Genomic DNA, 22,586 nt, shown 5'->3' with positions numbered 1-22,586 from the left:
AGCACTACCGGATCCTTAACCCACTGAGTGAGGCCAGGGATCGAACCCACAACCTCATGGCTCCTGGTCAGATTCGTTTCTGCTGTGCTACAACAGGAACTCCAGATGCTGCCTTAATAAAAAGAAACCAAACTCCAGCTTGATGGGGGCCAGGTGGTGGGGGGGTGCTTTGTGAGGAGGGGCCATCAGCACTGAGGCTGCTGTTGCCAAGGGCTGGCTGTGGGCAGGTCCTGTGTACACAGCTCCCTTTCATCCTGCAAAGCAGGCCCAGCTGTAATTTACACATGGAAGAACTGAAGGCTCAGAGAGGTTACACAACTTGCCTATGATCATTCAGCTGGTGGAGGCTGTAACTGGGTCCAAATCCAGGTCGAGATCCAAAGCCCATGTTTTTCCACCCCATGGGGCCCCTGCTGTGCTGCACACTGTGTAGTCAGAATGGCTCTTAACAGCTCCTAGAGGGGAAACTGAGTCCTGCTGACAAAAGCTGAGGATCCTGGGAGGTCGAGGAGGGCTGTTGAGAAGCAAGTTGGGAGTCTCTAACCCACTACCAGATCCCCTTGCAGTTTTACCATGCCTTGACAAAGAACAGCTTTGCTTTAAATGGTTTTATTAAAAATTGTACCAATTGATGGGGAAAAGATACACACACATATATGCATGTGAAAAACATAAAGCCAAATATTCTGTACAGGTTTAAAAACAATGGGTTCCTATCCCCTCCCCCTCTCTCCTGTTTCTCCTCCAGAGGCGGAAGGCCTAGAACCCAGGACAGCTAATCTGGGGTGGACAAAATGCTACATTCTCACTGGGTCTCCCCCTGGCAGTCCCTGCGGACCCAGGGATGGGGGCAGCCCGGTGGGCAATGCTCTCAGAGCAGGGAGAGGCGCTGGCTCCAGTGCAGAGATTGAGGCTATGCAGACAGAAGCCTGCATGGGCCTGAGCACCTTCAGCCCCAGAAGCTGACACATCTGTGGAAGAGCACAGCTTTCTCTATTCCTTCAAGGCTCATAGTCCCCACCAGCCCTGAAGTGCCAACTACCCACAGCTTCCCCAGAGGCTTCACCGGCTGACGGGTTAACTCCTTGCCAGAACGAGTCTGGCCAGCATGGTCTCTCACCAAGGAGTCCCCGCCTACACACAGAGGGCTCCAAAGCTTCCACTGGCCTGGGCTGCAGCACTGGTTTGCAGAAACCCCACAGAGCCCACAGCATCCGAAGCACCTGCTTCTGCTGCTCTCCACACCCCCTATTCCACTTTATCAAATCCCCTCAAATGAGACAAGCTCTCAAGTTCTCAGCGTGCTCCTTGCTGACCAGGAAAGTCACAGTGGCTCCCCCAGACTCCAGTGGAGGCCCTGGCTGGACTATCCCCAACAACCCCTTCCCTGCCATACCCAGGCCAGACCCACCCTTGGATGGGGCTGGGTTGCTGGGGACAGAAAGACAAGTCAGCAGGCCCCTCTGAGCACTTGGAACATGCCTGCCACATAAGCCCCCACCACAGACCCACTTCCTTAGGGGCTCATGAGGGCACTGGGAGGTGATATTTTTCTCAGACTGAGCAGGAAAAAGGCCACAGGGCCAGCTCTCCAGCAGCTCAGACTCTGAAGAAGGCAAAGGCAGGGGCCAGGCTGGCCAGAGGGAATTCCCTCCCCAGTTCTGTCTACTGGCTTCCAGAAACCCCTATGCTGGGGTTCTGAATTAGAAGGGCTGTTTTGACCCTGAATATCAGGCTTCCCTTCCTCCAGGGCGTTCCTACCCATGGAGGAGGTTTCCAGCCCGCCTCCCACTGCCTCCCCCCACCCTCACCAGCAAACCACAAAAGCTCCACAAGTCTTCAGCTGGTTACAGGTCAGGAGCCAGGTCAGACTCTCTCTCCCTCTAAATCAGATTCTCCACCCACTAACCAGAGACAGCCAAGCTCCTGGGGGTGGGGGAGGGGGAGAGGGGGCCCAGGGGGAGGGATGTGTCCCCTGAGGTTGGACCTGAGGAATGTTCAGACCAATTCACTAGGCAGAGGGGGAAGGGGCCAGTCTCCATCACCAGGCCAATTAAAAACAGTCAGCCAGGAGGAACCTCTCTCCCTCCTGGGGCTACTCTCCCAGTTACCTCTCAGGTTCGGAGGGGAGGAGGGAGGAGGGACATTTTACATTTTGCCCTGGCTTGCTTCGGATAGTGAGTGAATTGCTGGCTTCACAGAAGATGGAGACAGTGCAGTCAGATCAATCTCCATCACACCCTAGGCTGGATGTTCATGTGAGCTCATCAAAGTCTGGGCTCAGTTCTCAGGACAGGCCACAGGACATCCTGCCCACACCTGGCAAGGTCTCTGAAGCTGGTTTTATCTCAGCAGTAAGGCCTGGACCAGCTACTTGCTCCTTCGCTTATCACGTGGAAAGTCTGCTGAGAGAGGGTAAAAGCGGCTGGTAGAAACAATCCTGGTTTTCTTGTGTGTATCACTCAAACATATACCAGCAGCCTGCCCCTCACAGCCATGGTCCAGAAGAGGGGAAAATAACACATGTCCTATGCACATCAAAAAAATGGAAAAATGGGAAAGCTGGATTGCACAATGGCCAGCATGTCCCAGTGCCAGTCTTCACGCCTGTTTCCTGGATTCCTTCTGATAAGGAGGAACCCATCTTCTTAGCAGACAAACCATGGTACACACCCTGAGAATATGATTCTGGCCAAGAACAGGTTAACACCTCCAGGACATCGAAGCAGAACAAAACAAAGGCTAATGCACAGTTTGAAGCCCCTCTCCTCTGAGGCACTGTGAGCCCAGAGGGCACCTCTGTGCAAATTAGGAAAGGCACGCTTTCCTGTGAGACACAGCCCTACATGAGGGCACAGAGCTTAGTGAGCAGAGCATGGGCTGGATCCTAGCTTCCATTATCTTCCTCTGCAGGTGCCCTTGTGCAGTGAACAACCTGCCCAACCATACATCCAGAAGATCGATGTGTCCTTCAACAGTAACGAAGATCTCCTCTCTGCAGAATTAGAGGAGCCTGGGCTTGTTTAGATTTGAGAGTCTACCCTGGACTCCTCCAATTTTCTTGGGTAGCCCTGGGGTCTTCTCTGCCCAGGGAAACTATCTTTTCTTTGGGCCTTACTTCACTGTTAGCACCAAGGTTAACTTTTCTTGCATATGCAAAAATGATAAATGTAATTTCTAGGTGTCTGGTTAACAGATTCCCTGGTTCTTTTCAGATTACCAGTCTGCTCTCAGAGCTGCCAGACTGGTTGCTTTAAATTCTCTCCATTAGTGCCACAGCAGGGAGAGAAGCGAAGTTCAGAGGCAGCTGATCCTGCTGAGTTCCAGAGCACGCCTTTCTAGCCTGGCTGGAAGTTGAGGGAAGACAGGAAATGTGTACCCAGCTTTGACGGTTCGGCACTCTAATCTCTGTTACTCTAAAAGACACATTTCAGCTGACAAAGCCAGTGTGCTGGCTTCTTCCTGTATCCCACTAGGTGTAAGAAAGGAATGGGGATAAAAGGGAGGAGGTATGTGGTTTCCAAGGAAACCAAGGGGGCTGGGTTCCTCCAGGGCTGCTTCTTACAGGTGGGGTGGCCACCATGTTTCCCAGCACCACTGCAATCTTGTCCCTTTGGGCCCTAGAGTGCTGCCACTGGGGGTGGGATGTAGTCTGTTGGCTGGGTCTTTTGAAAGAAGCGCTAACAAAGGCACAGCTGCTGGCTACAGCACGTTGACTGGCTATTTGGCTCATCCATGGGTTGACACCCAGCCAGTCCCCGGCAGCCAGAGGTGGCAGTGGTTCTGCACCTTGGGACCATTCCTGGAGCTTCCAAATGGGACCAAGTCAGACATAAGGTCGACCCAGAAATTTGATTCATTTTTGCGGCATGTTTAAGGGGCCCTTGGAGAAACCCAACCCTCCCTGAGGTCTGCTGGAGATGACAAGGGCTGGGCAAGAATCCCTGAGCCCTTGGGGCAGGTGATGGCTGGGCCCCATGAGAACCCAGACACAGAACTGGCTGACCAGCCTAGAGAGGTTGCCATGCACAGCTGGAAAGCCCCTGGCTGAGGCCCTGGGGGGGGTTAGTTAAAGCAGTGTGACCGTCAGATCTGGGTCCCATCCATGGCGGAAGGCTGATAGATTTGGTGGAACCAGGAGTCAAACCAAGTTCCTGTGGCAAAACCACAGTCCGCTCGCTGGGGCACATCACTAGCCGGTCGTCTTCAACCACTGAGGACTGAGGATCTCCTTGTCCAAGCCCTTGGGGGTTCCCACATCACAGACACATCAGCCTCTACTTCAACAGTGTTTGACAAAGGCCCCCCATTCCTGGTTGAGGCCCTGAACAGGGAAAAAGGTCCCACTTGGGTATGTCTTATGTACACAGAGGGGAATTATTAAAATAAAAACCACAAAATGATAACGACTTCCTAAAACACAGTGTCAGTCCTTGCCGATGTCCTTCCGTGGTGCCCCATGCGAAGAGGGCAGCCCAGCCTCACCTGGGACCTGCCCCATTCCTGTTCTCATCTCCATGCAAAGCGAGGTTGTGTAGAAACAGGAGGATTTGCCACCACACACGATTTTGGTTCTGCTGGTGCTAAAAGGGAAAAAAAAAAAATCAACCTGATTCCTGAAGCCAGCCTTAGATGACTTCTTATCATTTCCAATCAAAGTTCAGATCTACACGTCTCAGGGTGGCACTTTAATCCCATCAGGACAGCAAACTTGGGGAGGGGGGTGGGGGGGACTGGGAGAGATGAGAGAAGTGACATGAGGGGGAGATAGCTGAGTTCTCCAAAAACAACTGCAGTGTGAACATTAAAAAGAAAAGACCAGGCTCTTTATGCACTGTGCACAAGAGGATTAAACTTTTTCTCCTGCTTGCAGGATTTTCCAGAGTTTAGCCAAGTGCTGCTTTTAATCAGATTGGCTCCTGAGCCCCTCAAACCTCAGCTGCATGAACAACAAACTTTCTTCAGAAAGAAAGAGAAGAAGTGCCCCCCTCTCTCCCCCAACTCCAAAGTAACACAGAGAACAAGGGGGAAAAGGGGGGAGCCTCCATCTGCAAGTGATTTGACACTGTGAAGGTCAAAGGGTTAATCTTCAATTTAAACCACACTGCTGAGGCAGCAAAAATCTGATTTCATCCAGTGCAAACACGCACACACACACACTGACACACACACACACACTTGTGCGCCTGCCCTCTCTCCCTTCCCAGCATCTCCAGCTCAGTGCTGCCCTTTTTATAGCTGCTCTTGACAGTAAGCCATAAATAATCCTTCTTGGAGTGCTTTCCTACTGACTGGAGCCAATTAAACGTTAAGCAAGAACATACTTGAAAACAAAACAAAAACAAAGAATGCACACTACTCTCTGGAGGTTATCCCAGGTCCTACTGTCAGGCAGGGAAGCTGGGGGCAAAGGTCAGGGGTTAGTGGCTCACAGGATTGTGGCTGGTGCCCCGCCCACACAGGTACCATTTCCCAGGGGCCAACAGAAGCCTAGAGGGGACTGAGGGACCCTGGAAGAGGCAGTCTTTGTTCTCTCTTTGTCTGCCAGGGCCAGAGCCCTCTCCGTGGGGGTTCTTGGTGCACAGGAGAATAAAAACCTAGTGTGTGCAGAAAGGAGCCAGCACAGAGGTTGGACTTGGATTGCCCTAGTGGCCCAGGCAGCAGGTACCTTTATGTGAAGTGTGTATGTGTGTGTGCTGGGGGCTGGAACCCCTGCTGTCTTTAACCACAGGCCCCCACCCCCACCTGCCACCAGGCAACTCCTAGTCAGATGTGAAGAGGTTAGAGGGAGTGACAGAACTGGAAAGGGAGCCTGGGGCTCCCTGATTCCCAGAACTTCGCAGGTAAGTCTGGCCCTGGCCTCCCTGACCTGTCCGCAGGCAACGGTGCAGGTGCTGGGCTCCCTGTCACCCTGCCTCAGGCCACAAAGAGAAGAGAGGTGAGATGTCATTGGAGGCAGACCTCAGGGCTCAGGGAGGTATTGTCTCCCACCCCCACTTGTGTGGCAAGAGCAATCCTCTTCCCTTGCAGAAGGGGAGACTGGCAAACGACCCAGAAAGCGGAGGCATGGCTCCTGCTAGGAGAGGAAGAGGGGGATGGGGTGTGCCATGGAGGAGGCCTGGCAGACTGTGACTGGGGGGACTGGTGGCTTCCTCGTGTTTTGTAAACAAAGACGAGTAAAAAGAGGAAACGTACCCAGCTTAACAAAATCTGGTTAGAGTAAAGCAGCGTGAAAATGGACTCAGCTGCAAACCTGAAGACTCAGGCCTGCCTGCAGCAGCTGGGCAGAGCACCCCCCTCCTCCTGCTTCCCCTCTCCAGCTGCTGCCCAGGACAGGTGCAAAGGTCACGGGGTGGAACAGGAGGAAAAGCCAGGAAAAGACTGGTCCCAGGAGAAGCCAGTCTGCTGGAATTCCGAGGCTCCTCGAGTGCTTGTTTGAAAAGGCCAAATAACAATAACAACCATGATCCTAACAATAACTGTAAATCGAGTGTACCAGGCTTGAGCGTTTTACATCCTTGCTTTTCAAAATGTGATCCCCGGACCAGCAGTTGCAGCATCAGCTGGGAGCTTAAGCAGAAATGTAGACATACTGAATCAGAATGTGTTTTTTTTGTTTGTTTGTTTTTTGTTTTTTGTCTTTTTATGGCCAAACATGCAGCATATGGAGGTTCCCAGGCCAGGGGTCCAATCGGAGTTACAGCTGCCAGCCTACACCACAGCCACAACGCCAGATCCGAGCCGCATCTGCAACCTACACCACAGCTCATGGCAACCCCGGATCCTTAACCCACTGAGTGAGGCTAGGGATCGAACCTGCATCTTCATGGATATTAGTCGGGTTCATTCCTGCTGAGCCACAATAAGAACTTCCCAGAATGTGCACTTTTAACAAGACTGTCTGACACACCAGATACAAGAAGCACTGCTCTATATACATTAAACTCCTTTGGTCCTCTCAACAACCCCATGAGGTGTGTATGTATGTATATATATATATATATATATAAAATCATACCCATTTTACAGATGAGATCATTGAAAGATTTAGGTAACTTGGTCACATAGCTAGTAAGTAGCAAGGGCTGGACTAAATCCAGACCACCTGGCCCTAGAGCAATGTCCTTACCCATTATCACTAGGCTCCAAGTTCTACCACATTCCTTTCTTTATACCAAAGCAGACCCTCTATCAACTCCCTCTCTAAAAAAATTTGAAAACAGCTCAAGGGCCAAAGAAGGGAGATCCCAAGTCTATGATTTGGGGCGTGGCCCAATCCCATCTCTGTATGCCTCAGTTTCTCCCCAAATTCTCTTAATGGAGGCCACCTGCTACCTGGGTAACTTCCTAGGCCTTGCAGTCTCTGGGGATGAGGCAATGGAGTGCCCTTACTCCAAGCATCTGGGGGTGTGGGGGAACCCAGAGGCAGTTGTGGGCTGGAAAGTGCTCTCAGATGGGAAGGCTGAGGTCTTGCTGAGAGACACAGACATGTCGAGGTGCACACAGGCCCACACTCAGGAAAGACCTGGGTCCTGTGCCTCTCCCTGTGACAGGCCCCAGGTTTCCTGAATCAGCAAAGAAGGCACTCTGGGCAGCAGATGGCTCCCCAGGCTGAGTCAGAGAACCTGGTAGCCTGGGGTCTCCCACAGCCCTGTGTCTTTACTCGCCTAGTAAGTGAACTGCCAGTGGGGTATTAGCTCAGTGGTTCCCAAACCCAACTGCATCATAAAATCCACTGAGGTGCTATTGCAATTACAGTCTTCAGGTCCCACTAAGACCAACTGGGACAGAATCTTCAGGGAAGAGATCCAGGAATTTGCGTACTAAACAAGCTCCCTGAGTGACATTTTTAAAAACCAGGAAGTCGGAGTTCCTGCTGTGGCTCAGCAGTAAGGAACCCAACTAGCATCCAAGAGGACTCAGGTTTGGTCCCTGGTCTTGCTCAGTGGGTTAAGGATCTAGCGTTGCCATAAGCTGTGGTATAGGTCGCAGATGCGGCTCGGATCTGGCGTTGCTGTGGCATAGGCTGGCAGCTGTGGGGTAGGCCAGCAGCTGTAGCTCTGACTTGACCCCTGGCCTGGGAACTTCCATATGCAAGCAAAAAAATAAAAAATAGATAAAATAAAATCAGAAGTAGCATTTATCATCTTTTTTAGTCATAAAAGTAATACATGCTAACTGTGGAAAAACTGGAAAATACAAAACATCAAGAGAAAAAGGAAATCACTCATGAGCCTACAGCCTGGAAGAAAGCACTTCATGATGTGGTATTTTCTTCAGTCTCTTTCTATCCCTTCCCACCAGAGCAATAACTCGGCCAAGCTGGAGGTAAAACCTGCCCAGGTGCCTCCAAGGCAGCCAGGCCACAGCCAGGCATTTGGAAACCACAGAGGTGCTTTCCAACCCAAAAGTTTGGCAATTTGGAGTTTGTCATCCTCAATTACCCTTAGAATCATAACTCAGAGCTCCAATAACTGAATCCAGTCAGGCTGGAAGAGGATCTGGGTGGGCCTAGAGTGTAAGCCACCTAGGACGGGGTTGAGCTGGCTGCCGTGGCAGCCAGGAGACAAGAAGGGCAGGTCTCCTGCCCTAGTAACCCCTTCTGTGAGCACCTGCAGATGACATAGCCCACTCAGCCTTCTCCCACCACAGGGCAGCCCCCGAAAGGCCATTTTTGGAAAGGAAACCAAAGTGCCACATTGCAGGAGAATCAAAGAATGCCGTGATTATGAGCAACAACAATAAATAAAACATTTTTTAACAAATTCAACAAAAGGACCTAACGAGAAAGGAAAGAAAAAGGACTTGAAGGGAGGCCAGGGAGAGAAACAGTCAGAAGGAAGGAAGTCAACATTCACCCAACAGGATGAGGTACACAAAGACACCGAAACACCAGAGCACGTGGCTCCTTCCAGGAGAGGGTGTTGGGGGGCGGGGGGGGGGGAGAAGGAAGGGGGAAGCAGGAAAGGGGAGGCCTGGCCTCTGACTCTCAGGCACCTGGCAAGGCACCCAGTGCATAATCTTTAATCAGTGCGTGCAGACCCCTGGCGCAAGGCCCAGCTCTCCCAGACTGGCTTGGGACCCCTCAAAGTCTGGGAACCTGCAAAGAATAGCAGTTCCCAGAATGCACAGCCAGGGTGCCCTCAGGGGTAGGAGATTGGGGCTCAGGAGATGGGAAGCTGATGGGAATTTAAGCTCAGCCCAGAACTCTCAAATTCAGTCGAGAGAGGAGGACCAAGACGAGGGGAGGACCAAGACGTGGAAGGAAAGAATAGAGGTGAATGCCCCAAGGGAAGAGGGATCCTCACATAGTAGATAAAAATATTCTCTGCAGTTAAGAGAACACAACCAGGCATGAGAGACCTAGGGCATTCTTCTTTCAGGCCTCCTGTCTTTTCTGTGGTCAGGGGATGAAGGCAGTCCATTGATGAGTGCCCAAGTCACCCCCACTGTTGCAAGGCACTGCGACTGAATACCCGGTCATTCGTCCTGCATGACAGGGAACACGTAGTGCACATAGTAGGTATTCAACAAGCATGCTGGCCTGACTACAGAACAGTCGCCTTGCAAGATAACCCACCTGTCTGAAGCCAGGAACAACTGATGTCTGGCCAGGTCTAAAGATGTACTTGATGTGATAGAATCAGCATCTTGCCTAGAGAGAGGCCTAGCTAGTAAAAGGCGCCTTTTTTTTTTTTTTTTTTTTTTTAAAGAACTGGCGGTGGTGGCTGACAAGGTTGAATTACACAAATCAAACTCTGTTTCATCCCACATGGCCTCTGCCCTAAGCACAAAGAGTGTTCCTTGCCCTCCCCAGATAAGCATCTCCCTCTGTCTCTCCTCCCACTTCAGATCCAATTCACACCCTCTGGGGACTCTGCATGTCACCAGTGTACCAGATGCTCCAGCAAGAGCCAATACACCCCAAAGAATTCAAGGAAGGAGCAAAGCTACAGTGTAGCCCGGATTGAAAAGAACCTAATACACAAAATGGACATTTACCAAACATGTAGCAATTTACAACATCTCATCTTAAAAGAGAGTTTTTTGCCATGATCTGTTTTTGTCCCCCACAAAGATCTGGGACATAGGAAGGGCAGATATTACTTTCAATCCCATGCTACAGATGGGGAAGCAAAGGCTCAGAAAAGTTACCCCAAGCAAGTTAGCTGGGAGGGGGTGACTTCTATGACCCCCAACTCTGACTCCCCAGAGCTGTTTTTTCACTTGCATATTACAGTGTGTTTGTTCACATTATCAAAATGGTATTAACTTTTCAAAGAGAGTCGCCACCTAACTACTCCCCTAGTATGTTTAAAGAAATTGTTTCCAGATCATTAACTATTTAGTAAAGATGCTGTGGACCAGAAAAAAATAAACCTTTCAGAAGCAGAGCTAATTGAAATTCAAACAGAAATAAAGCTGAGACAGGTCTGAAATTATAACTTCAGGTCATGTTCTGAAACCATGTTCAGTTTCTTTCAAATACAGCATTGTAGATAACCCTGCTATACAGGGAAATACACTCTCTATAAAGTGATGTTTTCCTACCTCTTCTCTTTTCCCCATAACATGCCAAACTCACTGCAGTGAGGCTAAAGGACAGAGTCTTGCCTTTGAGAACAGAAATACAGAACTAAGGGAGACTTAAGGAAAATTCTATATGAAAAGAGTTGGGAAGATGTTTCTCTGCAATCCAGCAAGCTTTTATCAGGTACCAACTGAGCTAAGAGTTATGAAGGACACAAAGATGAACACGATGTAAGCCTTGTCCTCAAATATCTTACGATCTGAAGGGGAGAAAAGCAAGAACACAGAACACAGTTTTGCAGGAGGACAAGTTGGGTCCGGGTGGTAAGCGGAAGCGCCATCATAATCTCACTTTCTGGGCTGTGCTTGCCAAGGAGTAGGGATGAGTGATGGGAAGACAGTAGTTTCAGGATCAATCAGATCTGCACAGCTCCCAGCTCAGCCACGGACAGTGTCATCTCAACTCTCTGAGCCCCAGCTTCCGATAACATGGGGATAACGGGGTCTCAAAGTACAACATTGCTATGGTGATAAGATGAGAAAAATGCATGTAAAGCAGGGGGCCAGTGGCTGCCCTGAGTAGCTCCCCTCTGCCTGGTGAGGACATGGAAAACCCGGGCCTGATTCCACTTTGCCCCTCAACACCCTCAGCTCAGAGTGCCTGCCCGAGGAGCACTGTCCTCTAAGCAGACTCATGAGGGTCCTGGGGAAACCCCTGACTTTTCACTGAGATGGGCCATGGCAGCCAGAGGCATGCAGGCTCATCATTCCAGGCTGCTAAGCTGTGCAAAGGATTCTGAAAAAATGAACTGCCCCCTGTTCACTTTTGACCCAGATACCCAAAGAATGAGCAACGTGGCAAAAAGGAAAAGGGAAAAAATACTCCGTGCCAAGAGCCTTCCTCAGGCCAGCCAGCAGGGCTAACAGGACGATGAGGCCACTGGCCGCCACCATGGCAACACCCACCACTTTTCTAAAGAAGAGAGGGCAGCCTGGGGCCCACAGGTTCTCAGTCAAAGACAGGGGGGCATCCTCTAACATAACTAGAGGTCACCACCTTCAGCTACTGGGGGCTGGAGGGAGAGGGTTGTGTGTGCCACCCGTGTCCCCAAAGCCTTGTGCTACACCATCGCGGCCCAGAGGTAGGAAGTATGGAGGCCCTTACCCAGCTTCCCTGGGGATGGCTCTGTCTCCCCCAGTCTGAGAATGGCTCCATCCAACAGTTGGGCAACTTCTTAAGAACTCGGGGAGGAAGAGGGGTGTGTGCCCTCCGGTCAAAAGTAAGAGAGAGAGGAGATGGAGGAGGGGGCAGGTCTGTTGTGAGTCTACACAGGCTGTGGAAAAGGACCCCCATTCTCTGACTCCCAACCTGGGGCCTTTGCAGCTGACTGTTTCCATCCCTCCAGGGGCCAGTCCCTGGACAGAACAAGGAGGGACCCTGCTCCTCACCCTGTACACTGACTGTGCTTGTACTGGTCATGGAACATGCCCTCTTGGCTGCCAGACCTAGATCAAAAGGCAAACCAGACGTTTTTCATCTTTCTTTTCTAGTGCCTCCCCAAGGCCTTCCCTCCCATCACCCCCTCTGAAATAAAAGAAAAGCCAACCCCATCCCCATGGCTTGCCTTGGAGGGGAGGGAAGGAACTGTCCGGAACCACAAGGCCCTTCTCCTGGAAGAGAGAGTAGTCAGGTGCAGAGCTGTGTGGGGAACTCAGCTCTAGTCAGCCACGCTGATGACTCAGAAGCTAAATATAGCGAGCGATATAAACAGAGCCAGCCACAGAGCAAACACAGGGCCCCCAAACCCCGGCACTGGCTCTCACGCACGCACGGCGCTCTCCAGGGCCCCTCCCCCAGCATCACTCTTCCCACTGTCCCAGCGGGACCTCCCACTCCTGGGACATAGGCTGTTTCCAGAGGGACCCCTCTCATTCTAGGGAGAATCTCTGGGGCCCCTGCCGAGGGCTGCCCATCTAGAGTCTAAACAACTTTATTAGTCAGAGTCTGAGCTCCAAGAAAACCACTCACCAACAAGGACAGCACCCCAAAGGGTAAAAGTAGTCAGGGGCTCCCCAAAGAACCCAGGCTGCTGGCACAAAAGCCACTAGTTAATAAATCATGCAAACACCCCCTTGGGTACAACTTCCAACAGAGCTCCCCAAAAACTATCAAGTCAGGTCTAAACAAAATCCTAAAATCAATCTTTGAAACCATTTCCAAAAGTATTAAACTGCTTATAATTAATACTTATACATATTACTGTTTCCAAAGGCTTTCACGTCAGTTCTGCAAGGTGAGTATGAGGAACTGAGGCTCGGAGAAGTTAAATGATTGGCCTATGGGCACAGAACTCAGAAGTGACAGAGCTGGGATTTGAACCAAGATCATCTGCCTCTAAGTCTACGATCCTTTTTGTGATCTTGTAACTAAAGATGGTTTCAACTGAGTGGCTGAAATTTTTCTCAGATTTCATTTTCCAGAAACTCTAATTACTATTCAGGGAATTTCCAAATCTGACTGTTCTGAATGGAGTCACTCCTGGTCCAAGTGAAAAAGCCATTTCCAACTTGAAGAATTCCAACTCTCCGGTAGCTTGACACACTTAACATTCTACAGTAGCCACTTTTTTGGAGAATTCTTGGCTTCTTAACATTGTCCAAAAATACCCTACAAATTGCAAGATGGTACCATTGGGAAAGGAGACTTTCCTAGGGGGAGAGGACACCCCCTTCTGTCCATTCTTCAGCTCATGCTGGAGGAGACCATGGCGGGGAGGGAGTGGGAATGGAAAGCAGCTGAGACTCACATTCTGGCCAGAGCAGCCCCTGAGCTCAGGCAGAAAGCAAACCTATACTGTCATCTTTCCTGTAGAGGCTAGACAGACAAGGAACACCAGGGCACCCTCATGGAGCCTCCATCAAGGCATGCCATGGTCAGCAGGCCACCAGCGGTCACTCGCTGCAGCTGGACAGCTCCCAGGGGAGAAAGAAGGGAATCTTCCACTCCTGACCCAGCCAAAGCAGGTTGGGGATGCATGACCAGGTTTGGAAAGGCTTTTACCTCCAAACACTCTGCCTCCAACTCTCTGGCTGCTGTGGAAACCCAAAGCACTGACATCAAGCACCTTGCTGATGACGCTATCTTCTGCCTCCAATTCCTTGCCCATTGGTCTAGAAAAGCCACCCTGAATGGGTTGATCATGTAACCAGGCTAGACCTCCACCCAGCAAGCTCCTTGAGAAACATGCTGGGGGCGCTTAAGGCCCACAAAAAACAGGCTGCATCTAGGGTCATGCTGATACACTCAGTTTGCCATAATTCCATCCTACAATGCAGTACCACCATCATACCCTTCCCTGTGCTCCACACCTCTTAGGGAGGAGGCTTCCTCTCAGAGAGAAAAAGAGTAACTGAGGTCACTAACCAGGGGCAAAAGGTAAGAACTCACATTCCCTACAGGACTCAGGGACCCATGGCCACTGTCTGGCCCTGGGACACCATCCCAGACCTAAGCAGAGAGGAGATGGCCAGGCCCCTTCAACAATCTTACTGCCTCTTGAGTTGGCTTTTTTGGTTATCTAAACTTGGCTCACAGTGATGGAGTCTGACCCTCATTTTCTAAGGAGAAATGTACAAGGCCAAGGCCCCCACGTCAATAGCCCGGACACTAATTTCTCTGCACAGGGCAGGTGGAAGGGAGCTCGGGGGAGGCAGCTATGCTCAGGGATCAGCCTAACAGATGGGAGTAACTGGGATCTGACAAGTGCAAATGCAGAGGTTGACAGGATTACAGAGCGACAGAAGGAAACAAGCATTAAAGAATACTGCAGTATGCCTGGAATGCTCAGAGGTATTTTCTCACTGATTCTTCACACTCTGATTCTGTGGCATTAGGTCTAATTTACAGAAGAGGAAACAGGCTCTGCAAGGCCAAGTGACTTCTCGGGGGCTAGTAGCTGACAGAGCTGGCATTCAAACCTGGGGCTTCTGACTCTGTATCTGAAGCCTAGAGACTAAATTCCAAGTTACTTTCATCAGTCAGTGTCCCTGACTGCAAAGATGAGGGGCAGGAATAGGGAAAGAAGAGGAAGGATAAGAATGGAAGAGTAAGGAGTTCCTATGTGGTACAGCAAATTAAGAACCTGACTAGTATCCATGAGGATGCAGGTTCGATCCCTAGCCCCGCTCAGTGGGTTAAGGATCTGGAATTGCGGTGAGCTGAGGTGTAGGTTGCAGACATGGCTCAGATCTGACATTGCGTAGGCCAGCAGCTACAGCTTTGATTCGACCCCTAGCCTGGGACCCTCAATATGCAGCAGGTGTGGTCATAAAAAATAAACACACAAATAAAGAGATAAATAATATTCTATTTATCTTAGAATGTAAGAATGACAACAGTCTTTTGTAGATAAGACAGATTTAGACATTACTGTCCATAGTAGTCGAGTTCAAAAAATGACTCACTTCTTAAAAGTAGCTGCTCAAAGGGCCAATGCGTGCCAGTGCTCCATCTGCCCCTAGCCATTACCCAGGCCCTTCCCACAGGATGAGCTCCTAGTGAAGTGAGTGGGGGTTGGTGGGGGGGGTAAAACAAGAGGACTCCCGTGGACAAAAAGCCTGGCTCTCTGCAATGGAAATTTCGGGAAAACCAGCTCTAGGCTAGAAAGGCCTTGCTGGCCAGCCTCCTGCCACAGCCCAGGAGGAGTAGGCAGCTGGCAGGAAGGTGAGAGGCACAGGGAAGTCAGGAGCCAGGAGGGTGTGAGGTGTAGAGTGGGGGAGAATCCTCTGGTTCTCATCTCTTCTCCCCAACTGGGAGGTCCTGGCTGAGAGGACAGCACCTTGTCTAGAGCTGAACCAGGCCCCCAAAGAGACAGCCCTGGATTGGGGTCAATGATGCTACACAGCAAAGAGCAGGGTCAGACCTTGGGTTCAAGGCCACCTTCTCCTGGACAGAACAGAGTCAGGAAGAAAGGGCCCAGGGCTGAGTCCAGTCCTGTGCCAGAGCTCAGCTGGGTTGAGGGGCCCTCCCAGCCTGCTCCCAAGTCTACAGGAGCTCACCCGTGGATGGCAGAACATTCTGGGAAACCACTATTGAGAGATAAAGTCTATTGGGATCGAAGAAAACTGCCTTCCAGATAGTCCTCCAGATGAGCCTGGGAGACCCACAGCCACCGTGTCCTCCTTTAGCTGCAGCTCCGGGACCAGAAGCTGTGAGCTCAGCTCAGCCACAGGCCTACACAACCAGGGTAGAGTGAATGGGCAGGAAGGAGGCCAAGAGGCAGAAATCAAGAATCAGAGTGTGTCCACACATGGACTGAAAGGGAAACTCTAAGCCAAGTTTCCACAGAACAAAGGAGGGAATAGGGGCTGGAGCTTGGAGCCAGAGCAGGCGGCCAGGCTGCCTTATTTACTGTCTAAGCACAGGGCCCCCTTCCCTTCCTGAGGGACTAGGAGAGCCAACAGGATCAGGTCTAGCCCCAAGTTTCCCTCAGAACCCCTTGGCAGAGGCACTAGCAATATCTAACCTCCCCCATGACCTGTTCTCAGGGATCCCTAGGTCAATTTCTCTTCCTCCTGGTGCTGGCCATGGTTTGGCCCTCAATCAAAGCTATTATTACCAATAGCTCTCCCTCTGGTAACCTGAAGTTCCCCATCCTAACCTCAGGGTCTGCCCAATCACGGTGAATTATTTATTCTTTTGATTTCCTGACAGTCACTCACACTCACACACACACACACACACACACACACACACACACAGCCCACTGGGCCAGGACAACATCCTAGAGGCAGGGGGCATGTTCCTTTCCAGGTGGTGTGCCTGTGCTTCAGCGGTGGCTGTACTAACCCAGATCCAGCCTCAGGCTCCTCTCTGCGCCTTGGCAGCCATCCAGAAAGCCAGCCCAGGGAGGAAGGGTTAAGCGCCTGGGGGCCGGCCCAGACAGCCGCTGCCGAGCAGGGGCAGCCTCCAGCCTGAAAGCATGGAGGGCCCTGCAGCACGAGCCCGCCAGCCGCCGCCTTTGTGGATAGGCTCTGCCACATGCTCCGCTGACACGCGATGCTCCGCCCTGGCGGGGCTGGTGCCAGGCTGCCGGCCAAGCACCCAGTCGAGCGCCCGGCCGCTGGTCTGGAGAGACTCTCTGAGGTAGTACACACTCCAGAGTCCCCAGCCCTGGTTCCCAGACAGAGACAATGAGGAGCGGCCTCCCCAGCTGGAAAGTGTCAGGTTACAACCGGTTCCACCACTTTCCCCAATGCTGGCCCATCCCTGGTCCTGGTTACCCATTTCCCGGGGCACCCACAACTGTCCAGTTTTACTTGGCCCCTTGAAAATCTTCCCCTTGGGTCTGTGAGGGACCCTTTCCCACCCTGGGCCTCTAGAAGAGACAGCCTGTCAGTCAAGGCTGCAGAAAGCCATCCAGTTCCTTTGGAGGGATGGCAGCATCTCCCACCAGCCTGAGATGAGAGTGGGCAGATAAACAACCTGGATCTCAGAGGTGAAGGCAAAAGCACTCATCTAGTCAGGCCCATGCAGTCCACCAGTCATAAGAGCTTGAGACCAAAACTCTGGCACCTTATCCTTGGGGCCTGGCAGACAGAATTCCTACAGCAGGCCCTAGCCCCCAGCCTCCCTCCCTGCCCCCACCCCACCCGGGGGTGACTTCATTCCCCTCCCCCAATGCCCATGCCTACCTGCTGCATATGAAGCCGATGGAACTGGTCTGCAATGCACTGAAGTTTTCGGGCAATCTGTACCTCTGCTCGATGTTGCCACTGCCCTTCGGGGGGCTGTTCGCCAAGGGGCAAGCCTGCGGGGAAACCGGCAGGGAGAGGGAGCCGGTAGCCAGCATTGCCTGCAAAGACAGACGGCCAGCATCTCAGCCTTCTCTACAACTGCCCATCATCCCCATGCCTGCCACTCCTGGCCGAACCCTAGGGTCGAGGGTACACCCTAGTGTGGGGAGGGAGGGGACCGTAGCCTGCCTTTATGGGACACTCTGCCAAATGTGGACAGCTTGACTTGCCTGCTGCCTAACTCTATGAAAGTTGATGCTGGGGAAAGAGGGGAATGGTCCCTGGCTTCCCTTCAGTTCTCCATTCACTGGCCATGCCATGGCGAAGGTAATAAATGTAGGTGAACTTGCCAACCTTCTGTCCTTATTTACCGAGCTACGCCTGACCACAATTTGTTATTCATTATTCACATAGTGGTAGCAGGCTGAAGCTGTTCTCTGGAAAAGCACTGGAGGCAGCTTTCCAGAGTTCCTGGGTTGAGAAAAGCCAGGGACAGAGAGAGAGAAAAACTAAAAAGGGTCTTCACTTCTTTGTGCAACAGAAGAAGGCTGGTCACAGGCCCTGAAGCTCTGGGCAGTGGCAGAAAAAAATAGGGAGAGAAGACTCCTCAGACCCACAGAAGAGCCAAGTTCCTCGCTGGAGGCAGCCCTGGGCCAGACCTCTAGCTGGCGCCCCTCATTTACCAAGTGCTGGCCACCGAGCTGCCGCTAGGGGCACCCGCCCACCTGCTCCCTTCCTTCCCTCTTCCTGACCTGCCTGCCTTATCCGTCTTCTCAGACTCTAGCCAGAACTGCTTTGCCAGAATTGCCCTACAGGGCAGCTCCCTCTGGGAATAACTGCGGCATCTCCTCAATCTGCTCTATCAGACACAGCGAGATAGCCTCTGAACCTTTCCCCTCCCTCCATAAGCTTTGTGCTAAACGAAGAACACAGTCTGAGTGTCTAACCCTGCCCTTTTGCCAGAGGAGGGGATATTGCTCATAAAACCAACCATTTAAGCCCGCCAATGAAGGGGTCTTGTCTGATTGAGCCTTGGAAACAGCCCCTTTGCTGGCATCAAGCCCAGGCAGGCCCAACCTCTTTCTCCAGTTCCCCTTCCAGGCACAGAAAGTCCCAATTGACAACCAGGGGGCCACCTTCTGCCTTCGGGAACCTTCTCTCCTAGAACAGGCCGGGGTTTTTCCCTTCAGTGTCAATAGCGAGTCACAGATCCCCCAGCCTTTGCCACTGTACGGAAAGGTTCATCACCATCGTGACACAAAAGCCTGGGCCACTCAACAGGCCACAGGATGTAAAAGCCGAGGGCCAGGTACCCTTCTTCCAACCCAAGGTGACACCAGAGACCTAGGGATTTTCCAGGAGGGGGCGAAAGAGCAGAAGTAACGGCAAGACAATGTGCTCTGCTTGGGGCCCGAGGAGCCAGGTGAGCAGCAGTAATAAGCAGAGAGGCAGCAGGTGAGAGTTGAGGCATCAATAACACCTGCTGCTCCGTTTGGGGAAGGAAACAGCAAAGGGCAGGTTTGGGCAGGGAAAGTCCCCTCTTTTCCCCCAGTCTCTAAGGGAGGAGTCTTGAGGCTAAGAGCACTCACCATAAAAGAGTCGCTGGGGTTCCTCAGTCACCCCACAAGGCAGCATGACACCCTGGCTCGGGGAGGCTGGACTGAGAGTCTGGGTGGCCTTGTCTTCCTGGCTGGTGGGTCGAAGCCCAGGGCCACAGCAGTGCGTGAGAGGGAAGAGCTGCAGACGGCTGAGGGGGCAGTCCAGCTGGCTCTGGACAAACGGGTCAGCAGAGACCCTCCTGGGCTGGGTCCCCGGCTCCCCTTCCTCTGGCTGGAACACATCATCCTCCAGCTCCTCCACACACTGAGGTGGCTCCATCTCCCCTGTTAGGGTGCAATGCAAGCATCGGGGAGGCTGCCCCCCACCCAGGCTAAACCTGGAAGGACTCCCCTTCCCTTCCTTCTTTCCTGCTCCCCCTTCTTATCTGGAGAAGTGGGGTCAGGTAACAATGACAGATAACCCTGGAGACAAAGCACACTGCCAAGGGTGACTCCTGCCCCAAATGGGGGCTGCCTTGCTGTGCTGGGACTCTTCACACCTCTTCCCTGGGCCCCTTCAAAGCCACCCTCCCCTTGGCCCCTTCTGACCCAGGCTGGTCACGGTTGTGCAGTTTGACTGCTATTGACTCTGAGCAATAGCAGGGCTATGATCAGCTGCTACAAGCAGGCAAGGTACCTGGAGAAATGTCAACAAGACTAGGCTCTGTGAGTGGCTGTGGGAGGGCAGAGGGCGCTGTGACTGGCTGTACACAAAGTGCTCACAACACACAGACACACACACACACACACACACACACTCACTCACTCACTGGCCTGAGGAGGAACCACCAAGCTCTCATCTGAGTCTGAGCTGAGCTCCAGGCTCGGAAGCAAAAACAAAAGCCAGCAATCCCAGGGCGGCCAGGTTCCCTCCAAACGGGCTAAGCCCCGCCCAAGACGCTAGTCTCCACCCCCTGCTTGCTCAACACAACAAACAGGCTCCACGATGTGGTAAGAGTGTGTCCTGGGAGAGAGAGGGGAGAAAAACCCAAGTTAGTCATTGCAGCTGCCCTCTCAGCAGAGTAGAGCTGTCTGCCCACCACAGCTTAGCCTTAAAGGGGAGGTCCAGCAGCCAGCAAAGTGGCTAGCCTCCTCCAGTTCAGGCTACTCACTAGTCTTCATGACTTCAAATCTCTCCCCATAGCCTACCATTCCTGCCAGTGCTGAACCTGAGCTTGGTACAACCTGCCTCACAGAAGGAAGTGAAATTCAGCCCTCTCTCTGTGACCTCACTCGCTGCCCAAACTACTCAGGTTGTTGATAGGAGTTTCTTGGTGATAAAGAAGTTCCACTTGCTCCACCTGATGGCTCTTGGAAGTCTCAGCTTGGAGCCACACAGCATCTGAAGTTCCCAAGCCAACCCCCTATAAACACACACCAGGAACCCCTTAGGGTCCCTGGGGCAGTCAGAAAAGCAACCACCTGAACAATTAAGGGTACAGAGAGACAATGTTTGTCACTGCCAGATTTAATTCTATCCCCAGTCTTTTGCCTTTGAAGAACAAGCCAAATGGTCTGTGGGTTGCTAAAGTACTTAAAGAAATCTCAGTTCAATTTGCAAATCTTGGCTTTCTCAAATGCAAGCTCTCTGGGGTGCTTGCTCCAACCCTCCCTCCATCCAATCTTGTCCTTAGCTATCTATGGTCCCATCTCTGCCCTCTTTCCTGGAGAAAGAGGGCAAAACAGACACATGGTATTCTTTGCACTTCCCAAAAGGAGGTGAGAGATCTCCAGCTTATTGGTACCAGAAAACAGGGTTTCCCTCTGAAAGGACCAAAGGCTGTCCAGCCAGTCACCTGGCAGGGGCTTCCCCTTCTGCCCTTCCACCTCCTCTCTGCAAGGCTATCCCAAGCTAAGATGGGGCCCTCCAAAGCGAATCACAAGCAGGACTCATTGTCTGCAGTTTTCCTTTGAAGACTATCACCTCCCCCAACACCTCCCAGCAAAGCCCCAAAGTTCAACCCTGGCATGGGCTGGACAATGGGGGAGGTGCAGCCAGAGGGTGTGGCCCGGCAAGCGTGGGGGGGGACCCTTCCCACTCTCCACAGGAACTGCAGGTGGCTCTTCTGCAGGTGGGAGCCTCCGCAGGGGTGCTAGAAAAAGTCAGGTGTAAACTGGGGTACAGTAAAGAGACCCCTCTCCTCCCCTTCCTCTGAGCTGAAGTGGGGTGTCCAAAGTGGAGGAGAGGACTTCCTAAGAGCACTACCAGAGGAGGCTTTATTCCTAGCAAGGGGACCTAAAGGCTGCAGGAGCCCAGCCCTTAGTACTCTTAACAGGGGTGCTGAATTCGGACTCCTCCCAACAGAAAGCAGTAGCCAGACATTCTGAATCTCCAACAAGGGCTAAAATCTGGGAATGCACACACACATACTCATGCATTCACACAACACACAGCAGACCTGGGTGACTCCAGGAGAGAGTCTCGGCCTCCGAGTCGTGATGCCAGGGCTCCGCGCCAGGGTCCAGCGTGACGAGCACTCGGGGGCTTGGCGCCCAAACTCAATTGGGAAGGAAGGGAAAGCCCAGCTGTTAAGGAGAGGAGTCTTCAGACTCCGCAAGGGTACAGGACGTCCCACAACTCCCTGCCCTACCCCATAGTCAGATCCAGAGGCCGGGCCGTTCTCGGACGCCCAGGTCTGCTCTGCCGTGCACCGCAGGTTCCCCTGCCCACCTGGACTCAACTCCTTGGAGTCTCAAATGCTACTACCCCCAAGTTCCTTCGTGGAGCAGCGCATCTACAAATGGGTTCTGCACCCCTATTCCCGCACCCCAGCGCCCCAGTCCATGGTCACCCCAGATGCCCGAAGCCCAACCCTTCTCCGGCCCTCATGCGCAGCGCGATCCTCTCCCCACTTCCCCAAGGAGGTGCGGTCCAACTCTGCCCGGCCCCCGGTCGCCCGGGCGCTCACCGGGTTGTGGCGGGAGGCGAGAGGCGCGGACAGGGGCGGCGGCAGCAGCGGGCGGGCGGGCGCAGGAGGAGGCCACTCAGCACCTCGCGGTATTGTTTCCAAAATACGCCCGCTCGGGGCATCCCGCAAACAGCTGATGAGGCCCCGCCTCCCACGCGTCACACCGACAGCTGGCCAATGGCGAGTGGAGCCCCAAGTCCTGGGCTGGGCGTCTGCCAGGGACAGTCACGAATATACGAAACTTTCCTTGGAAACACTACAAGGGACCGAGCCAAATTCCGACCTCCTCCAGAAACGCAGTTGGAGCGCGGTCGCCCGCGCAGATTCGGTTCCTAATGCAGGTTCGGGAAGCACCCGCGAGTCCTTGAGTAGAGGGCGCCAAAGTGGCTTTTGCCTTCTCTTTCAAGGGAATGCGCTGAACATTTTTGGCGCGTCCTGAAAGGGAGGGGAAGGAGGAGGAGGGGAGGTTTTAGACACAGCTGGAGGCCTTGGTGGGTGCAGGATGCTGGTGGTCCCTGTGGATTTTGGCCACTGGTGGCAAAGCGTCCTCCTGCCTGCTGGTCAGAAGAAAACTCCAGGCGTTCCCCTTATGGCTCAGCGGTATGGAACGCGACTAGTATCCACGTCCATGAGGCCGCGGCTTGGATCTCTGGCCTCACTCAGTGGGTTAAACGGTGTTGCGGTGAGCTGTGGTGTAGGTCGCAGACGCGACTCTGGCTCCCATCCAACACTGCTGTGGCGTAGGCCTGGCCTG

The 22,586-nt window shown here is 52.6% G+C and overlaps 1 protein-coding gene across 16 annotated transcripts; it reads right to left on the bottom strand.

The window, feature by feature from the left end:
* BMF (Bcl2 modifying factor) lies at positions 594-22,241 on the bottom strand. 16 transcript variants are annotated; one of them, XM_021097846.1, is made up of 6 exons: positions 21,833-21,947; positions 21,323-21,449; positions 19,694-19,887; positions 18,915-19,208; positions 17,224-17,384; positions 594-4,583 (listed from the first exon to the last, which is right to left on the bottom strand). In XM_021097846.1, the coding sequence occupies exons 4-6, from the start codon at positions 19,201-19,203 to the stop codon at positions 4,482-4,484; spliced, it is 552 nt and encodes a 183-aa protein (XP_020953505.1). In that variant the 5' UTR covers positions 19,204-19,208; positions 19,694-19,887; positions 21,323-21,449; positions 21,833-21,947; the 3' UTR covers positions 594-4,481. The 16 variants fall into 16 exon arrangements, with proteins under 16 accessions (XP_020953505.1, XP_020953490.1, XP_020953506.1 ...); XM_021097831.1 differs by having other exon boundaries at positions 19,690-19,887; positions 21,323-21,421; positions 21,833-21,945; XM_021097847.1 differs by having other exon boundaries at positions 21,323-21,421; positions 21,833-21,935.

This window comes from Sus scrofa, chromosome 1 (assembly GCF_000003025.6).
Source record: "Sus scrofa isolate TJ Tabasco breed Duroc chromosome 1, Sscrofa11.1, whole genome shotgun sequence".
NCBI classification, from domain to species: domain Eukaryota; kingdom Metazoa; phylum Chordata; class Mammalia; order Artiodactyla; family Suidae; genus Sus; species Sus scrofa.
This window is presented reverse-complemented; position numbering and strand designations above follow the sequence as displayed.

Coding starts and splice junctions, on each gene's coding strand:
- BMF (XM_021097831.1), bottom strand. CDS start 19,723: ATGAGAGCTTGGTGGTTCCTCCTCAGGCCAGTGA. Junction 19,209..19,689: donor GTTCCTCCTCAGGCCAGTGA/GTGAGTGAGTGT, acceptor GCACCCTAACAG/GGGAGATGGAGCCACCTCAG. Junction 4,584..17,223: donor ATCGGCTTCATATGCAGCAG/GTAGGCATGGGC, acceptor TTTCCCTTTTAG/CACCAGCAGAACCAAAATCG.